At 38.5% G+C, this 20,030-nt stretch overlaps 1 protein-coding gene across 2 annotated transcripts in view; it reads left to right on the plus strand.

The window, feature by feature from the left end:
* The window catches only part of RABGAP1L (RAB GTPase activating protein 1 like), a 680,962-nt gene that overhangs the window by 107,246 nt on the left and 553,686 nt on the right, over positions 1–20,030 (plus strand). For both annotated transcript variants that reach the window (XM_036756235.1, XM_036756234.1), the window contains exons 10-11: positions 953–1,119; positions 14,742–14,883. In XM_036756235.1, the coding sequence (XP_036612130.1) occupies positions 953–1,119; positions 14,742–14,883 (309 nt within the window). The remainder of the gene's footprint in view (positions 1–952; positions 1,120–14,741; positions 14,884–20,030) is intronic.

The following is a 20,030-nucleotide window of genomic DNA, read 5'->3' on the forward strand; positions in this document are numbered from 1 at the left end:
GACTTAGTGAATTAGCTGAACAAGGTACTCTTTGGATCTACCCTCTCCCTTGCATCATAACTCCCTTAGTTGCTCTTCTGTCTTCTTCTTAGTCTATCTAGATCTTTCAGCTGATTAGTAAGCATTTATTAAGTACCCACTATGTGTCAGGTACATAGGTACTGAGGATACAATTACAAAAAATGAAAACAGTCTCTATTTACAAGGAACTAACCAAGCCCACCGTAGGTCCCTTCTTCACAAAACCGTGGCCTACTAGAGCCTAGATTGTAAAATTTTATGGTTAGCAGAGACACTGTGTGTTTCTCTGTACCCCAGACCACCCCTTTGTGTGAAGCAGTGTGTTATAGTGCACAGAGCATTGTTTTTGGAGTCAGTATGTCTAGGTTCAGTCCTGCTTCTAGCAATTTTCTAGTTATGTCACCATGGGAAAGGACATTTTGAGTTGTTTTCTTGGGGACAATATTACTTAAATTATCCATTTCACAGAATTGTTATGTGAAAGGTCTTTATAAACATCAAAACATTATACAAATGTGAGCTGTCGTTATTTTACGGCTTGAGAAATGGGTCCAAAGAGGTTGATACCGTAGCAACCTCAGACCACACTAGTTTCTCCATTTTCTCAACCGGTTGATATTTATTGTGTCGACCAACTATCTTTGACATTTCATTGCATAGCATCTTGTTGCCTGTTTCCTCTGTGGCTGTGCCTCCCCACAGAGATTGTAAGTTCATTGATAATAAGAACTTATTTTAAAAATTTTGTTTGTATCTTTCATAGGTCTAGGCACTGAGTGAACATTCAGCAATTGAATGCTGAATCCTATTAAGTACATTTTTCTTACGTTGGGCTGTGTACTGTATGTACTGTAACTCACTGTTTTGTGTGGTTAGATGTTCACTGTTGGGTGACATGACTTGTGACCACAAATCCTATTTTCAACTCTAGATAAAAGGGTGTTCATGACTGTAGCCGTTGACATGGTCGTTACTGAGGTGGTGGAACCGGTCCGCTTCTTGCTAGAGACGTTGGTGCGCGTGTACCCGGCCAATGAGCGCTTCTGGTACTTCAGCAGAAAGACTTTCACTGAGACTTTCTTTATGAAGCTTAAACAGGTAGGATCATCTTTTTCTTCACAAAGAAAAATCTCTTCTTTTTCCGTGCAGTTGTTCTGAGGAAAGGTTTTTTGAATCCTGCTGGCAAAGTAAGGAATAATAATAATCGTGAATGAATTTGAAACAATTAAAAGTGTCAGACTTAGGCATGCACAATTAATGACTCCTTAATTACTTTGGTCCTTTTGGGATGTACATTGAATGCCTGAAGGTATTGTTATTGTCATCACTTCTGCCCTTCTTTCCTCACAAGGAAAAGGGAAGGGAAGGCTAAAGAGAAGGGGAAGGAATAAGCATTTATTAAGCACCTGGGCGTTGTGTTGAGCATTTTATAATTATCTCATTTGTTCCTTACAACAGCCTTGAAAGGTAAGTGCTGTTATTTTCCCATTTTTTACATTTGAGGAAACAGAAGCAAACAGAATGACTTGGCCAAGGTCACACAGTTAGGAAGTATGAGGTTAGATTTGAACTCAGATCTTGCACTGCACCACTTAAATCCCAGGTCACTTTCATGACCAAAATCAAGTTTCTTTAAGGAATATTAATCAGTATGCTTATGGAGTATTTGCAATTTACAGTGTGGCATTAAAAGTCCCTTAATAAAAATAATAGTGTTTCTATGACAATATTGCTTTAAAAAATACTGTTTTCCTATTAGATTTGTCTTATTCATGTGGGAAGAGTAACTGGGGTTTTTTTTTTTTTCCTTATTAGCAGTCAGGAAGATCTGAGATTGAGTGTTATTCAGTAAAAGAAACTTGTGGCCATTTAGTAAAGGAAAGAAAAAGACATTTGATCCACCTAAATAGATTGAAATCTCTTGTATAAATTGTTGTTGTTGGCACTCCCACTCTCTCATGTTTAAAAATGATTGTTGCTTCAGCCTACAAGAGATGCCTGAATATAGCACGGCAGGAGAAAATATCAACAGAGTGAACAAATGGTGGAAATCAGCCACCACTTTTAATATTAAAAATGCTCTTTATCATGACTCAATTAAACCTAATTTGCTAGATGCTTCATTCGAAATAGTCACGTTCTTTCCCAAAATTATTAGAGCTGTGATGTGACTCAGCTTTTCTTACTGCTTGTACTACATCCCACTGGATATTCTAATGAGGACTCGAAAAGACACCCTGGTGTTCAGGGTGTCTCTTAGACCTTGGATTTCAGTTCTTTTTTCTTTGGAAACTAAACTGTTTTAACAACAAAACCTCCTTCTGTCTGGATGGACAGAAATTTTGTTTCAAGGTGATATAAATACAAGTAGAAAGAATGATAGTCCCTGACCTCAAGGAGTTTGCATTCTAATTGGGGAAGACTGCACATAAAAGGAAGCTGAAAAACAGAGGTGAAGGGAAGAGATGAAGAAGGTATTCCCTTGGGGGCAGGGGAGAGAAAGTTCAGAGAGCCAAGAGTGAAGCTTGGAGAGGAATGAAGCCATGGCTGGCTTGAGCATCCTCCTTCCAAAACAGCCAGTCTGAGGGAGAGGCTACAGGGGTGGAGATGTGTCCAGGGATGGAGTGGGCTTCTATATTGAAGAGGTGTCTGTGGCATCGTAGACAAAGGCTGGGCACTTACTAGTGTGGCCAGAGAGGCTGTTATTCTTCCAGGGTGAGCACTTATATAGCACTTTAAAGTTTACAAAGTGCTTTATATATTATTTAATCCTCAAAGCAATGTTATGAGGGGATATTATTGTGAGGAAACTGAGGCTGAGAGAGGTTAAGCTATTTCCTGTGGTCCTATGGCTAGTAAGTGTCTGAGGCAGCATTCATACTCAGGTCTTTCTGACTCCAGGTCCAACCCTTTTATCTGTCTATTTACTTTGCTGCCTATGTGCCCATGCTTAAAAAAATTGTTCAGATTTGTATGAATCCCTCCTGCTAGCTTCCTGAGAAATGGACACTTGGTTGAAATAGTTTATCTGACCATCTGTCTGGATTTTATGTAAGAGATTTTTGTTATGGAATTTTGTGCTCTTATTTAAAGCATGTAATGATTAGGGACATATGCCTCTTATTAGTAATTCAGCACATTTAAATATTACATGAAAAGGTCATCTCTGAATCAAAGGGATTTAATTTGAAAGTGTTCAACTATGCTAAATATACATTCTGGTTCAAATGAATCTTGAAGGTGAGATGATGGCTTCTAACTTGAGTAGTTTAATGTTGAGTAGTCATCATGCTTACTAGATGTTGAAGTATAAAGGAAAACCTTTGGAAAATTTTAAAAGTAACTTGGTTGACCATCTTCCTGTTTAAAGAAAAATATAGCCTAAATCAATGGGCAAATGCTTCATTCTGTTGTGTATGAATAATTCATTTTTGGAGGACTCATTACTGGTTTTTGTTGGAAGCTATAAATAAGGAAATATTCTTTCTAGAAATACATCTGTTAGTGTGAGTGTGCATGCATTTGTGAATGAAATCAATCATAATGGAAGTCCCTTTTTCAGCCTTTTTATTTTCCATAGCTTTCCTTTTAATGAATGATACATATATAGTGTATTCTTGGTTGAGTGTCACATAGCGTTAGTTTTTTTTTTAATTATTTGAGAGTAGTGATTGGTGCCTCTGGCAAGACCCCAAGGGACATGTGATAAGCCAGTTGGGAAGATGGGTTGCAGCCCACACTTCCAGTCATAGCCAGTCCTAGGGCTTATCTCCAATACTACCATATTCTCCTTCACCCATTAGTACCCAGTACTCTCCCACTTTGCCCCCTCCCAAGGGCTGTTCAGGCTCTCAGCTGTTTGCCTTTTGTACTACATGTTGATCTCTCAAGATAGATTTTAGAGCTGAAAGGGACCTGAGAGATCACCTAGTTGAACACCCTTGTTTTACTGAAAGTGAAGTCCAGAGAGATGAAATGACTTATCCGTTGTCACAGAGAGAGTCCATAGCAAAGCTAGGACTTGGACAGAAGTCTTCCAGATTCAACACTATTTCCATTTCACCAACATAGCTTGTCTTTCCATGAGACAGCCTTTGGAAGAAAAAAGTGCTTTCCAGGAGGCAGCTGAAGCAGGTGTGATGAGCATTCTGCATTCCATACAGTCATTGAGACCTTTGTTTGCCATTCTCCTCTTGGGCCTCTATTAGCCACTTCCCTGGGTATCTCGGGTTTGTAGTATTGGACACAATTCCCTAGATTTTTCTGTTCCTTTTCCCTTTCCTTCTGGAATGTATTCCGCCTAAGTAAGGCAACAAGAAGACTGTTCATCTAGACCTGCCCTGGTCCCCTTTCGCCTACTTTTGCTCCTAAATAGACAGCCTCTTTCATGGAGGTTCTCCTCATTTTCCTGCTAGTCCCTCTCTTGATGAAAATCTCCCATTTGCTTTCCTCTCCCCTATTCTGAATTTACAGCCCTGTCCCAGAACCCCTACTTTAGAATAGTAAATTTTACTAGATGCTCTGCCTTATCACCTTTTGCATCCCTTGACATTTGGCAGCTAAGGAGAACAGTGGATAGAGTGCTGGGTTTAGAGTCAGGCAGACCTGAGTTCAAATGTAGCCTTTGACTTTTATGGCTGCATGACTTCAGACAAGTCAGTTAACCTCTGAGATCATATTTATAAAGTGCTTTGCAAACCTTAAAGCAATATATAAATGCAAGTTATCCTTCTCTTCTTCCTTATCCATTTTAGGCTCCCCTGTCTCTGTGGACAGTGGCTTTTAATTTCCTTCCACCTCCTGGTAACTGGCTTTGCTTTTTATAGGGCTGAGAGAGTGACACCAGAGTCTTAAAGGCAAAATTGACCTACTTTGTTTTTTAGTAATTCTGGCCCTAATGATGGAAGTCATAGTTACCATTGTGAGCATTTATCAGAGCATGATATCTGAGTAGCAAATCCTTGACTTGAAGCAAGCAGGACACAGATGTATTGATTAGTCTATTTTTAGCAGTACCCATTCATATTTGGTGTGCCGCTCAGCTGGGGGTGGAGGCCAAAGCCTGCTGACATCATCTGTCCCCTTGATATTGCTGCTATTGCTTGTGCTATCAGATGTATTTTGGCCATTTTGTAACATGTATTGTAAATAGTAGAGAATCAAATACTTTTTTGTCCCCTATGTTTAGGCAATATCACATATAGTTTGAAAAATAAGCCTTTTTTCATTTGGTTATACTGGAGTGGACTTAATTTTTTTCTCTTTTATAGTAAATACAACGTACTTTCAGAATAGCTAAAAGAAAGAGTGAACGTTTGGGAATGTTGAGCTACGACAAATGCGTTATGCTTTGGTTGTCAATACAAATGGATTTTTATGGTGGAGCTGAAGAATCCAAAAATGGGATTTCTATTACAGATATTCATTACTTTAGATTACAGTGGTACTAGATACAGCCACTCTAACACAACTCTGTGAGCACTGACTTAGTGAACTATGATCACTTTTCTTTTTTATTACTGAAAATGCGCTTTTCATGCACTCTGTTATCCAGTGTTATGAAAAGTTCTGTTAAGAGTTGCTGATAGTGATCTGTCTGAAACACAGCTTTTTATGATAATCCAGTTCTATAGCAATAACCCAATATTCCATTGGTGGTCTTTAGTCTATAAGGCACTGAATACAAATTCAGGCCCCATCATATGTTTATTTAAGTTACTGTACACCATAATGGAACTGTCTTTATCATAGCTCCCATTCCAGGGAAAGACAGATGAGTGGCATAGTAGCTAGGGTGTTGAACCTGGGGTCAGGAGTGCTGGGTCCCAATCTGATCTTAGATACTTAGTAGCTGTGTGATCCTGTTAAGTCTTTAAGCTTCGTTTTCCTCATCTATGAAACGACCATTATAATAACACTTATCTCCCAGGATTGTTGTGAAGATCAAAATATAAAGTACTACATAAATGCTATTTGTAATAATAATAATTGTAATTATCATTATTATTTTATACCTTAGGAAGCAGAGTTTATTTCATGCTGCAGGTCTTTAGTTTTTTTGGTTACATTTTTTTACATGCTTTATTCTCCTCCCAGAGAAGCGATTACTAGTAGTATTGCCAATATTGCAATTCACTTCCTACGAAGATCTTCAGAGTTAAATATTCCTTTGGCAAATAATATAAACATTTATAGTAGAACAACAGGAATAAAAAGACAATGACTAATGATAAGAGAGAAATGTGAAACCTATTTATAGAATTTCTTATATATCTCTGAATTGATTCCATTAAAATAATAATAATATATGATATATAATTTACATGTATGTATCATGTATATGACTCAACTTAGGAAGTCTGGGCTTCGAACTCATTTCTGCCATTTTTGAGCTGTGTGACTTGCCAGGGTACCATATGCTAATGTTGTGTCTATCAAACCAGAATTGAGGAGTGGGTTAGATTTGTCTGAAGACAAAGCAGCTTGTGTCATAGTATGACAGATAGGCGGCTGAATGAACAATACTGAATCAGAATCGTTTGGAAAATTACACATTCTTCCCTAAGGAAGCTCCACTTTTTCCTATTTTGCGGTGAGTTTAACAAAATCAGATACCATATTTTGCACAGAGGCTGATGAGTATTCCTTTTGTGAAGTTGTAAAATACAACCTTTAAAAAACTCACAAACAAGGTAGATTTAATCCTTCGATATAAGGCCTTTTTTTAAAAATTTGATCTTGTAGAACAGTTCTGTCAACTAGAAATTGGGGTGACTAAACTGTTTACAAGGATCCCTGTGGGCCTCATATTGACAGTTTTAAGATGTAATGTTTTATTGCATTTCTCATTTATTTTATTAAATATTTCCCAACTTATCTTAATCTGGTTCAGGCTGTATTCAAGAGTGGCTGTGGGCTATATTTGACACCTCAGTTGTAGAGTATCACAATACAAAAACCAGTGGATTAACCATTGTCTAAAAAAGAAATGTGGTAATCTATGTACTTGGGAAAGGCCACTCTTGAAATTTAGTGAAGGAAAGTCTGTCTTTTATGCTTAAGTGTATGCTAAGGCTGCAGTTCTGTGGGCATCCAGATTTTAAGAAAAGAAAATGAACTTTTAATAAAGTTTTTAAAAAAATTTGTTTTGCAAAGATGTGTGTTGATTTTGGCCTGAGAAAATATGGTGACTGCACCTATAGGTCCAAGGAATAAATATGCTTACACAGAATTATTTCCAGCAAATTTATTTCATAGGATAAACTTAATTTCCATCTATTTCTGTGGTTAAACTTTTGAGATGCTTTAAATTAAAAATTCTGCATTTTGTCATAATGATGGAAAATAGCATTTTTATTTGGTCCTTCTCTATAGAAGTAGATTATTCTTTTTTCTTTCTTTTTTTTTCCTTTTTTTTGACCCAGATTTATAGAAAGAACCTAGATGACAGCCAAGCTATTTCAAAATAAGATTAGAAACATGAAGAACACAATTCTGCTTATGAGTTCAATACTCCATGATGTAGCTTTTCAGAAGGGATATCTCATGAACTGTTGTTTCACCATTAGGAGTCTATGAGGATTGCACAAATCTTGAAATATAATTTAAAATGGTTTTTGGAAGAGTGTTATTGTTGAAGATTTTGGTTAAAAAATGGCTCACTCTTCAAGGCTGTAATTGAGTCAGCAGCATTTTAAGCAATGAAATGCCGCTCTGGGGGTGGTTCTTACATTTTTGCTTATTTTGGGGAAGTCTGATGATGCATTACTCAAAGGACAACTTGATTTTTTAATAGCTCCCTAAAGAATTAAGATCACAGGATTTAGAAGTGCAAAAGACCTAGGAAATCATCAGTAGTAAAGGAAAAAGTACCTTGTAACACTTGGTTCTATAACAATCAAGTTCAACATGATTGACGGCATTAGCAGTTTAATTTGGAAGTCAGCTGTTCATATTAAGAAAGTGGGTACATTTCTAGTGCACATCAGCAGTCAAGATAAAGAACATTTTATTATTAGTACTGCTAAGATGTTCCAGAGAAGAGCTTTAATAGAATGATGGAATTCTGGGAAGAAATAGAATTTCAGCTTTTGTAGATTTCACCAAACAAATATAAGTCAATTCAACATAATGCCTGCTTTGGCTGGGAGCTGGGATACAGACATAAAGAATGATATAATCTCTGCTGTCTAGGGACTTCTGTTCCATTGGGCAGGAGGGGAATTTGACATTTGCATGGATAAATATGTTATGATAGGGGCAGATGGAGAAAACACTTTTGAAGTGAAGGGATCAGGAAAAGCTTTATGACGGAAGTGTCAGTGGAGTTGAGCCTTTGAAAGAAGGGAGGAGGATTCTGCAAGGCATAGATGAGCAGGGAGTGTATTCCAAGGTTGGAGGATGCTGAGAAAGAGTGTTGAATTTGAGCAGCATCCAGTAATCCATTTTACTTAAATTAGGTGAAGGGGAGGAATTAGATATAAAAAATAGGCCAAAACCAGAGAAGAGGGAACCAGAATGGAGGGACTGGAGTTAGAGAAAGATCAATTTGGTTTTCAACTTGTTGCCTTTGAGGTCCCAGAAAAATAGCTAGCTAGAGATTTTAGCAGGCAACTGGAAACGTAGGGGTTGGAACTCAAGAGGGATTAAAGAGGAATATATAGATTTGGTAGCCGTCTGCCAGAGTGTAATAATTGAACCCACAGATGTGGGTAAGATTGCCGAGGGAGAGCTTAGAGAGAGAGGAGGAAGGAAGCCTGGCAAAAAGAGCTTTGGGGGATACTTTCACTTAAGGGGCCAGGTGATGATGGCGAATCATCACTAAAGACCAAGGAAAAGCTTTCAGATAGACAGAAGGAGAACCATGAGAGAGCTGGGTCATGTAAATTAGGGAATGAAAGAATATTCAGAAGAAGAAAGATCAGGGTGGATAAGGAATAAGAAAAGCCCTGTTTTGTTTATAATTAAATGAGATTCAGTTGAACTGTATGGGGGTCAGGGATGGGGATGCTAGACCTGAGGAGGTGAAAGATGAATGAGTATTATGGAAGTTTCAAGTGTAAGTTGTACCATTAGGAGTTTGGCAGTGAAAGTGGGGAGAGTTAGGTCTAGGACAATGGTGGGGACCCTGCGGTCTTGAGCTCACATGTGGCCCTCTAGTTCCTTAGGTGTGGCCCTTTGACTGAAACCAGGTTCCCCACCACTGGCTAGGACCATCACCTGAGTGGATGACGGTGTGTAGGGAAGGCACTTTAAGGATAAGTGAGACCCGAGAGCACAAACATGAAAACATGTTTATAGGTGGGCAGTAGATGATGAGCCACTAGAAATGATGGGGCAAGCTCCCAAAATAGGGCATCTATGTGAATAGAACAGATTAGGGGAGAATAAAGGATGGGTCAGGATTAGGAGAGGTTTTGATATTCGAAAGAGGATGATGAAGGAGCCTCCATCTCAGGAGAGGATGAAATGAGTTTATGTGTGAGAGAGTTAAGTGAGGGGCTTGAGAAGAGTGATTATGGTTTGGAACAGCTGCTGGTGGGGAGGGGTGTAAGATAGTTAGAGATGAGGGCTTAGTTACATTTGTAGTGGAGCTAACTTGTAAGATTTTATAGCTTTCTCCAGCAGCAGTCAGCATCTCTAGAATAGGAACGGAGAAGGTGGTTGGTAGGAGTGAATCAGGGTTGAGAAATAGCAAGGAACGAGGAGCAGCAGGAGGACTAGGAGGCCAGGGACTCAAGGCCCTGCTGAACTTGTACACAGGCAGCGTGACATAATGGATGGATGCCAGAATTAGAGTCAGGAAAACCTGTTTCACCTTGTACAAATCACTGAATTTCTGATTCGCAGTTTCCTCGTCTATAAAATGGGGATAATGATAGCACCTTCTGAGTCAAATCTGGTCTCTGACCATTGCTAGCTTTGAAACTCTGAGCAAGTCCTTTAACCTTGTTTGCCTCAGTTTCTTCATCTGTAAAATGAGCTGAAGAAGGAAATGGCAGACCACTGTAGTGTCTTTGCCAAGAAAAACCCAATTGGGGTCACAGAGTCACACACAGCTGAAATGACTGAACAACAAAAGTAGCACCTACCTGGCAGGTGGAGTTGTGAAGATTAAATGAGATTTGCAAACCTTAAAGTGCCATATAATTGTAAATTGTTACTATTGTTGTCATGATGATGATGAGTATCATCAGCATCATAAATTGGATAACTATAGTATTAAAAATGTTAAAGTAAGGAAGTAAGACCGAAACACCCTGATGACCTTAGAAAACAGGGCAAGAATTGTTAGTCACAGTGGAGAGTTTAGGATGAGCAAGTGAGTGGGAGAAGAGGAAAGCCAGAACTTTATGATCAGTGGTGCATCTGAGTTCAAGGTCTTCGTGGTAGGGAACTTTTGAGTAATATAATGTGAAGTTAAGGACTTTGAACTCAGAAGCCAAGGTGCTGGATGGACCATTAATGTGAAAATTGAAGTTACTGAAGGTAAATGCAGGGTTTGAGTGAAGAGTAAGACTGTGAAGTTAATTCATTTAGGAAGGAAGGAGAGTGAGGTGGAGGTTGGTAGATGACTGCCCTAGGGATACAGACATATTTGTGGGTGATCAGTCTGGTGGTGTTAACATTGGAGGATAGATTTTTGAGTAACTATGTCAGGGGGGATGGAAGTGACAATGCTTCAGGAATATGCCTCTATTTCTTCATGTCCTTATATATGGAATGGGGTGGCAAAGGGTGGCCTTTTATTTTTTCAGGAGAAATTCAGGTTTCATTAAGTGCCAGGAGTTGAAAGAAATGTGAGAGGAAGAAATCTATGATTAGAGGGATTTTAAGAACCACAGTGCATGTTCAGTGGGGTGTCATGGAAGGGGAGGCTGGGCACTAGGGATGGATAAAAGAGTGTGGATGGAGGTTAGGAATTTTGAAAGGTCTTCACCTAGGTAATTAGCCATTCTGAAACATAGGAATTAGAAGAGCAGAATGTTGAGACTTGTTAACCATGAGATCCGAATACCAAGTGGGAAGCCTGTAGATGAAATTGATCCCAAGGTTCTAGCTAGAATATTGATGTGAAAGGGCTTTCCCAAGTTAGCTGTCTAGGCAGCTCCTTTTGTTGATTGTAGAGGGGTGGATCCAAGCCCATTTATATTAAAGATTATGTAATACCTGTTTAACTGTTGGAACATCAAGCACGAAAAGACATTTCTACTCGACAGATGTTACGTGCCTACTATATACTCCTAAGATAGAGAAGTGCTGAAGATTCAAGGAAGAAAAAAGCCCTACAGTTCTTGCTATAGGATCACAGATCAAGAGCTCAGCATCACTTCAGAGGCCATTTGTTGACTTCCTCATTTTACAGGAGCATGGAAACCAGGGATTGGAGGACCATGCGTTTAGAATTAGAAGAGAGCCTAGAGGGCAACAATCTACCCCTTTCATTTTATAGAGGATGAACTTAGAGACAAAGAGGTTGTGTCTTTCCCATAACCTTCCTCCTCTTCTCTCTCCTCTTCTTCCTCCTTCTTCTTCCCCCTTTTCCTCTTCCACTTCCTCCTCCTCTCTTTCCACTTCCTCCTCCTTTCCCTCTTCCTCCTCCTCTTCTTTCTCTCCCCTTCTTCCTCCTCCTCTTCATTTTTCCTTCTCTCTTTCCTCCTTTCCCTCTTCCTCCTTCTCCACCCTCCTCTTCTCTCCCTCTTCCTCCTTCCTCCTCCTCTTCTTCCTCTTCCTTCTCCTCTTGTTCTTCTCCTGTTCCTTCTCCTCCTCGTCACTAACATTTATGTAGTGCCTATTACGTACTAGGTTCTGTGCTAAGTGCTTTACAAATTTTCTTTTGATCCTCACAGCAACTCTGAGAGGTAGAGACTCTTAACATCCCCATTTTGCATTTGAGGACTCTGAGGCAAACAGAAGTTAAATAACTTGATCTTATGGGTAAATGTGGCAGAATCCACATTTGAATCCAGGTCTTTTTTTAAATTACACAGCACTGTCTCCTAGGTATTTATCTCATTTAAATTTTATTTCTGACCAGTTATAGAAAAATACAGAGACATATATGAAATAATACAAGTCAAAAAATAAGAACTAGAAATAACATACAAACATTGACTACAACTCTGTAAGGCTTTTGTTTTGTATTGTTTTGATGGGTTTGTCTCCCAAATCAGTTCCTGCAGTTTTGGTAGTAAGAGGCCATTTCAGAAGATTCCAGTAGGCCAATGCTACACAAAAGAGTGGGTCGTTATCACTACATATTTTAACTCATAGAAAGGAAGACCCATGACCTAAAATGAGACACTTGAAGGTGGGGGCATTGTGGCAAGGTGGGGGTCATGTGTAGCATGCTATAACCAGGGAAGTTGCCAGAGTTTTGGGTATTGTCATCTTCAGGTCACAGCAAGAGGAGGTAGGAGGGTGACTGTGGCCTACCAGAGAGGCTGTTTTTAAACTTGGCACACCTAGCTTCACCAGTGCACTGTCATTCACAGTCATCGTGTCACGTTTTTTCAGATGACATCCTGTCTATAAAACTCTTCTCAGTAGTTTATTGAGCTTATTTTACAGATTCTTAAATAGTTTTGACATCTGTTATCTGTGTTGCTAAATTAAATGGTTAAGTACTTCTAGCTTTTGTAGTAGAAACCAGAGTGAATTCATTATTCTGATTAGCCGTAAGACAGACAGATCCTTATAATGACCTTGATGAGGTCTGTTGCTCTCACTAAGTAAGGTCTCTATTTTCTTGCTTCCAACATGGTAGGTGCACAATAAATATCGGATTGATTTCAGTTTGATGATTCAGAATTTCATTTCAGTGAATGTTTTTGTTCCATGATAATTTTGAAGGACTTGACCATTTTGTTCATGTTTGGTACAATACTAAGGTGCACAGAGACACATCTTAAACTCAATTTTTGATTCAGATTGTTATTTTGAAATAAAATAATCCCTACATAAAGTTTTAACCTTCAGAGACAGAGTTATGGGTGTGATCTATGTCACTTTGCCTTCTATCCTCACCTTCCTAGCATAATGCTTGGCATTTAGTAGGTACTTAATATATACCTACTGGTTAATTTAAAATCATATTTTTTGAGACATTTGAGACATTTATCAAACAAAATGGACCTATTAAGCATAGTTTTTACTGATACAAGTTTTTGCTTCTTAAACCTATCAGTTGATATGCATTTGCCAGGGACAAATGTAAAATCTTGTGTTTGGGTAAAAAAGCTCAATCTCTGAGGTATTAGATGGGGAAGTAATAGTTAGACTGCAGTTCCGAAAGAGATTTAGGTGTGTTATAGAGGAATTAAATTCATTTTGAGTTAACAGCGTGATATGGTAGCCAAAAAAGCTAATGCATTGGCTACTGCACTAAGCTTTTAGGATTAGCAAGGTGATAGCCTGTCCTCATCAGATGTCATCTGGAGTATTCTGTTCAGTTCTGGGAACCACAGAGAGTGTCCAGAGGAGGGCATCCAGGTTAGTGAAGAGCCTTGAGCTGATGTCATATGGAGCTCAGCTGGGTGGGAGAAGACTCAGGGGGGACCTTAGTTTGTTGAAGGGCTGTCATAAAGAGGACAGATTAGCTTTGCTTTGTTTGTGATGGCAGGGCTGAGCTAGGAGCAGACACCAGTTTAAGCTTAATGGTTGTCTGTCTGAAAGTGGAATGGGCAGTTCTGGAGAGGCAGCACAGCCACTTGTTGGGGGTGTTGGAGTGGACAGGCCTTTAATGCAAGGGTTGGCTTGCTTGGCATCGGTGGGCCTTCCTAACTGTCAGACTCTGTGCTTTTGTGATGCTGTGGCCTTTCTCACTTGACCGTTTACTGCATGTTTCCTTCTAAAATAGACTTCCTTGGCAGTCTGTTAAAGCCTATGCGCTCCTCAGAATGGTGGCTATTGCCTACTTTTGTAATTGTAGGAAATTCTAAATTTCAATCAGAGGTTAGGGAAAATAAAGCTGGAATTTCCCCCCCATTCTAGTTCACAGCCTCCTTTAGGTCCTTTAGGGTGTGTGAACTCCAGGTTAAGAACCCTTCCTGTAGTGAAACCTTGGTTTCCTCATCTGTAAAATAAGGATTTTGGATTAGATCATTTTTAGCAGCCTTTTCAGCTCTAAGTCAGCTAGGTAGCATTATGGATAGAATGTTAGATTTGGAGTCTTCCTGAACTCAGAAAAACCTGAGTTCAAATGTGGCCTCTGACCTTTTCTAGCTGTGTGACTCATTGTAAGTCCTTTAACCTTTGTCTGTCTCAGTTTCCTCGTCTGTAAAATGAGAATAACAGTAGCATCTATGTTCCATGGTTGTGAGAATTAAATGAGATTATATTTATAAGGTGCTTTTCAAACCTTAAAGCACTGTGTGAATGCTAGCTAATAATAATTATAATAATAAAAATGGGTATGATGATAAAATCCGATGATATTATAACAAATAAATTGAGTCTTGCCTAATATCACATAGCTATTACGTGCCAGAACCAGGCAGGACCAGGCTAATGCCTTTCTCAAATTATGCATTTTAAGAGGTAAACTTTCTTTCTCTCAGTTTTTTCCTCTCAATATATTGTGGCTACGTATCCTTAAACTGAGCTGCATGTGAGGTATTCTGTGCTCCCCCCTTGACTGAGCTCTTTTGAATGAATTGTCGAGTATATTTTTACATTTACTTGAGATTTCTAATATTGAGAAATACTTGATGTATTTTCAGTCTGAGGGAAGAGCCCATGCCAGTGCTGGGGATGCCATCTACGAAGTAGTGACTCTGCAGAGGGCGTCTGAGAAGGAAGAACCTCTCACTCCAACCAGTGCTGGGGGTCCGGTGTCGTCCCAGGAAGATGAGGCAGAAGAAGGTAAGAGCTAAAGGATCCCATTAGAGCAGCACGTGCAGGGAGGGGAGAATGAGTTGTCATCTTTTCCTTTCGAGTTGTCATAGGCTGGGATCCATTGCATGTCGTTGGAGGCAGCGAATCATTTCACTTCTCAGTTGCTTAGTACTTCAGGTTAGACTTGGCAGGTGTTTAAATATTTGACGGCATCATTTGGCTGTTTTTACTGCTTGTTACATTTCATTGAAAAAGTAATTGAAATGACAGATAACATTCAGTTTGAGCAATTCTCTAAAGTGTTTTTAGAAGTGACATATGCATAGCTTCACATTTGCTATTACCTAATTTTGATTTTTTTTGGTACTGATCTCAAAATCTTCATGCTAGCATCACTGGCCACTTGCTTTTTATCGTCTTGATATCTGTCCTGTTCAAGAAACACATCAGCGATCTTAGAGAAATGCCAACATAGCCTTTCTTTTCCCAGTCTTTGGTATGGTACCATGTACTCTGTGAAGTATACTGGATTACAATAATGCCCTTGGAACATTTTATTTTTTTAGGTTAGAAATTAAAAATATTTTCTTTATTTTAAAGTTTCCTTTCCTCACCTTATATGTGGTCTTGACTGGACAAAACATTTTAGGATTCTCATGACATTTTTCTTTGTGAAACTACTGCCTTCTTTAGCATTTTTTTAACTAAATGCCCAGAAATTGAGTAAATCTTTATGTCAACTACAAATTCGTTTTAGAATAAACCTTATTAATTCAGGGAGTAGCACTAATTCTGTGCTCCTTCTTTTTGAGTCATTTGTGTTTTCTATCTTGAACTTTGGTGCTATGGAACATTTGAGTTTGATTGAAAAGCAAGGCAATAAAGAATCCTGCCATGATTATTTTATGTTGTTTGTGTAGAAAACACTTAACAGATACTTGTTATGTGTGTGCATAAAAATATACACACAAATACATACAAATATATGCATATCAAATAATAGAAGTGTCAGTCAGTAAACATTTATTAAGTATTTATTACGTACCAGACATTTTGCTAAGCATTGGAGATACAAAGAAAGGCAAAAAAAATTTCTTCTCTCAAGGAGTTCACAGTCTGTCTTAAATGCCTTGTCTGAGGCCTTTGTCACATTATCTAGTCTTGGTCATTCTCTTTTTCCTCCTCATTCCCCTTCCTTTTCTGCTCTCTCCCATCCACCTCTTTCCATGTCCCTCTTTTTTCTCCCTTTCCCTTCTGTTTCTCCCTCTGGTCATTTATAGAAAATAGCTGTCGCTATTTTCAACATGTGTATTAGAAAATATGAATATTAACCTCTTGGCATGATTCTGAGTAATATTAAGAAACAATTCAAGATTATCAACTAAATCATTTTAAAAGCAAAAAGAAAATAGTAATTTTTGCCTAATGGAAGTTTTAGTACTTTAAAAATAATTCAAAGTATTTCTTCTGACATTTCCCTTCTTTATTTCTTGACTGGATTCATGGAAAAATACACCTTAAAATTCTTTTGCCTACTGATTATTCAAGGGCCAAATTATCTAGTTTACAGAATATCCATGTCTTTGGCTGCTTAGTCTTCATATTGCTTGCTTTTGGTTATTTCAGTACTTGTTAACCCTTGTAGGAGTGAAGAAGAGGGGAAACTTGATTTCTTTTATTTCTTTTAACTAGCAAAAGAGATGGGGAGGTGACCATTCTGTCATTCACTCTTCTGCTTTTATGGAAGTATGCATTTTTTTCAGGGTGGTATAAATAATCGTCACCAAAGTACCCATCACCAGTGGTTATATTATAAACATATTTGAGTCACAAGGAATTTCCTTTCAGATTTATAGAGAAAGAGTTAGTGACTAACTAAAGGATAGAGAAGATCAAGGAAGATAAAATGGGCAATTTTGATCACATAAAATTAAAAAATGTTTGCACAGATAAATTCAGTGCAACTAAAATTAAAAGAATAACAGTTAATTGGGGGAAAAAATCTGTGTCACAAGTTACTGTGATAAAAGTCTCATTTCTAAGATGAGTGTTTAATTCCTGAAGATGAACAGAAATGATGATGATGATGATGAAGACAATTGCTCACATTTATTTAGTACTTTAAGGTTTTTAGTTTGCTTTATGCGTATTCTCTGATTTGATCCTCCCAGTAACCCTGTGGCATAGGATTTATTATCATCATCCTCATTTTATTGGGATACCATTATAGGTGGTGCAGTGGATAAAGTACTGGCCTGGAGTCAGGAAGACTCATCTTCCTGAGGTCAAATCTGCCCTCAGGCACCCTGGGCAAGTCACTTTATCCTGTTTGCCTCAGTTTGCTCATCTGTAAAATGAACTTGAGTAGGAAATGGCAAACTACTCCAGTATCTTTGCAGAAGAAAATCCCAGATGGGGCTACAAAGAGTCAGACACAACTGAACAACAACAACAACACAACCTCATTTTATTAGTGACATGTTCAGAGTCACACAGGTAGCACAATGTCTCAGGCAAGATTTGAACCTGTATTTTTCAAATCCACCACCTTATTCACTGTGCTATACTGTCTTTAAAACCATTTTTTGGAAGTATACCATTTCTTTAAGTTGATATTTACTTAAGGCTGATTATAATAGAGGGACATAAGATCGTTTTTGTAGCAACTGTATATATGTTGAAAGGCGTCATGCAGCCCTCAGAGTAATTAATGTGGCATGCATTAGTGAGAGGAGAAATTCACTTTGTTTAATATTTGTTGCCTGGAAAATGATCTTAATGCAGCTATATAGAAACTGCCATTGAGCTTGATCTTTGTTAACATAGACTTTTAAATAGCAGACTGATTATTGGATGGTCAAGATAACAGCAACAATAACCATATTAATAACAGCCACTTTCTATAGCACCTACCATACTGCAGGCACTGTGCTGAATGCTTTACAAGTCTTATCTCATTTGATCCTGTCAACAACCTCGGAAGGTAGATGCTATTATGATCCTTTTTTACAGTTGAGTCAGACAGAGGTGCCGTGACTCACCCAAGGTCACATAGTTGGTAAATGCTTGAGGATACATTCAAACTCAGGTCTTTCTGTTTCCAGGTCCGGTGCTCCATCCACTGCGCTACTGAGCTGCCTAGTTTACATGCCCAAGATCATCAGCTGTACAAACTATTTGTGGCAGATTAAACCTCCCTTTCCCTTGTTCCTTTTTTCTTTAATTGCCCAAAATATTTGTGTACTGGAACGTTTATTGAAAATCAGTTTCTTTTCGAGGGCAAAAGAAAAAGGGCTTTGTTAAAAAAAAATTTTAGGTGTTGAAAGCTTTTTCCCACATAGTTTTGCTTGCTATGGTTCTAGGACCTTGTGGCTTTTGTAACAGGCCATCTGTTTTGTACTGGAGCTGAGGCCTTTCTACTTCCTTCTCAAGAATTCTTCTGCTTCTTTGGAGTTAATAATAGTGTGACTGGTATGTAAATATATTTTCACAAGGTAGACTTAGTGAAAAATTGATTTCCTGCCACATCAAGTTCTAGAACCCTTGTGACTTGTAAAGCTTGTCCTGTAAGTAATTGATTTTTGAAAACCTGCTTTTCTGCTGTGCTTATTCCTGTGTGGAGAAAATCTACTGATGATTATTGGTCTAATTACGACCCCAGGCCTATCCCATTGTTTCTTCCCAGCCTCCATATGGTAGGGCAGGCTTCTTCTCTTTTCTTGTTAAGGCTATCTCTCTAGCCCCACAGTGCTCCCTGCCCACTCTGCCTCCCTCCCCTAAATGATTAAGTAGCCTTCCTCTGATGCTTTTATTTTCATCCTACTTCTCCATTCTATCTAGTCGTCCCTGTTGGCTTTGTTTTCAGAAGCTGGCTGTGGTTTGACTTGCTCAGCTCCCTCTGTGGAAGGAGGTGTGATTATAGCTGAGCATAGATGGGCCCAAGTCTCTATTTATACAAGGCTAGTGAGGCTATATTCAGGTTGTACCTATGACTGCTGCTATCCACTTGACTAGTTCATTGTCCAGCAGATCAGATCCCATTCCTGACCAGCATTCATCACAGTGTCCTAGTCTAGGGAACATGGAGTTATAGGCTAGGAGGTCTGAATTCAGGGCTTAGGGAGATAGGCTTCCTGCATCATAGATTCAGAGCTGGATAGGACCTTTATAGCTCACAATGTGCAAGGTGAGGCTCAGAGAGGTACCCATTCCAGAAGCAAGTAGAACCCATTTAGGCAAAGTGAATTGCATTTGATTCAGCATCCAACCAATATTTGCATTCCTATTATATGATTCTAAAACTATAAGAGGGCAGCCCATGCTCTTCAGGGGTCTGATTTATGGTCTTAAAAAATTGAGGAAACTCCATTCTGAGTAAGTCTGCACCATGCCCATTTCAAAAAGCAAAAAGAATGGAATCAGAAGTTAGGTAACTTGGATGTAGTCACACTGCACAAGCCTTAAGACTAACACATAGGAAGAATCATTTTTGTCCCTATAGTTGCCCTTCCCACTTCCCTTTTCTGCTTCTTTCTCTTCTGTTTTACCTCTGTATCCCTAAAAGTAGATTTTGTAGTGACTTCAGTCTTTGGAGGATATCAAGAAAAAGCAAAGATAACTTAAATTTCTAGAATTCATTGCAAAATACCAAAAACAAGAATTTCCCATTCTGTGAATGCATGTGATCAGTAAGCAACTAGTAACCCAAGAGGTCTGTTTTTCTGCAAATTTTTCTTCCATTCTTAAGAACAGATTTTGGTTCTGTCACAAACCAAAATGTCAGCTTGTCTTTTGAAAATCTATTAGCCATCACCTCTATGAAAGGTACAAAAATCACAGAGTAGTGCTTAAGAGTTTTCTTTTCTTTTATAGATCAGGCTTTCATACACTTTCAATACATTTTATTATTAGTTCTGTAATTGATGTTTCTGTCAACTCAAACATCAAAAGTCAGAGTCGGAGGTGGCATATAAATGTTTCCCTGCTGTGGGGGGAATCACAGCATTCTTTTATTTAATTATTTTAAACAATTTGCCTGTCAAAGCAAAAGTGGAAGTTCAAGTCATTCTAAATTGTCTTGCCTTGGTAACAGGCTCTCTTTAATTCAACCTGTAATTTGCCTAAAAAAGGATAAAGATTTAAGATGACTGAATTATCCTCAGTTTTCTAGGAGA

This window comes from Trichosurus vulpecula, chromosome 4 (assembly GCF_011100635.1).
Source record: "Trichosurus vulpecula isolate mTriVul1 chromosome 4, mTriVul1.pri, whole genome shotgun sequence".
Lineage (NCBI taxonomy): Eukaryota > Metazoa > Chordata > Mammalia > Diprotodontia > Phalangeridae > Trichosurus > Trichosurus vulpecula.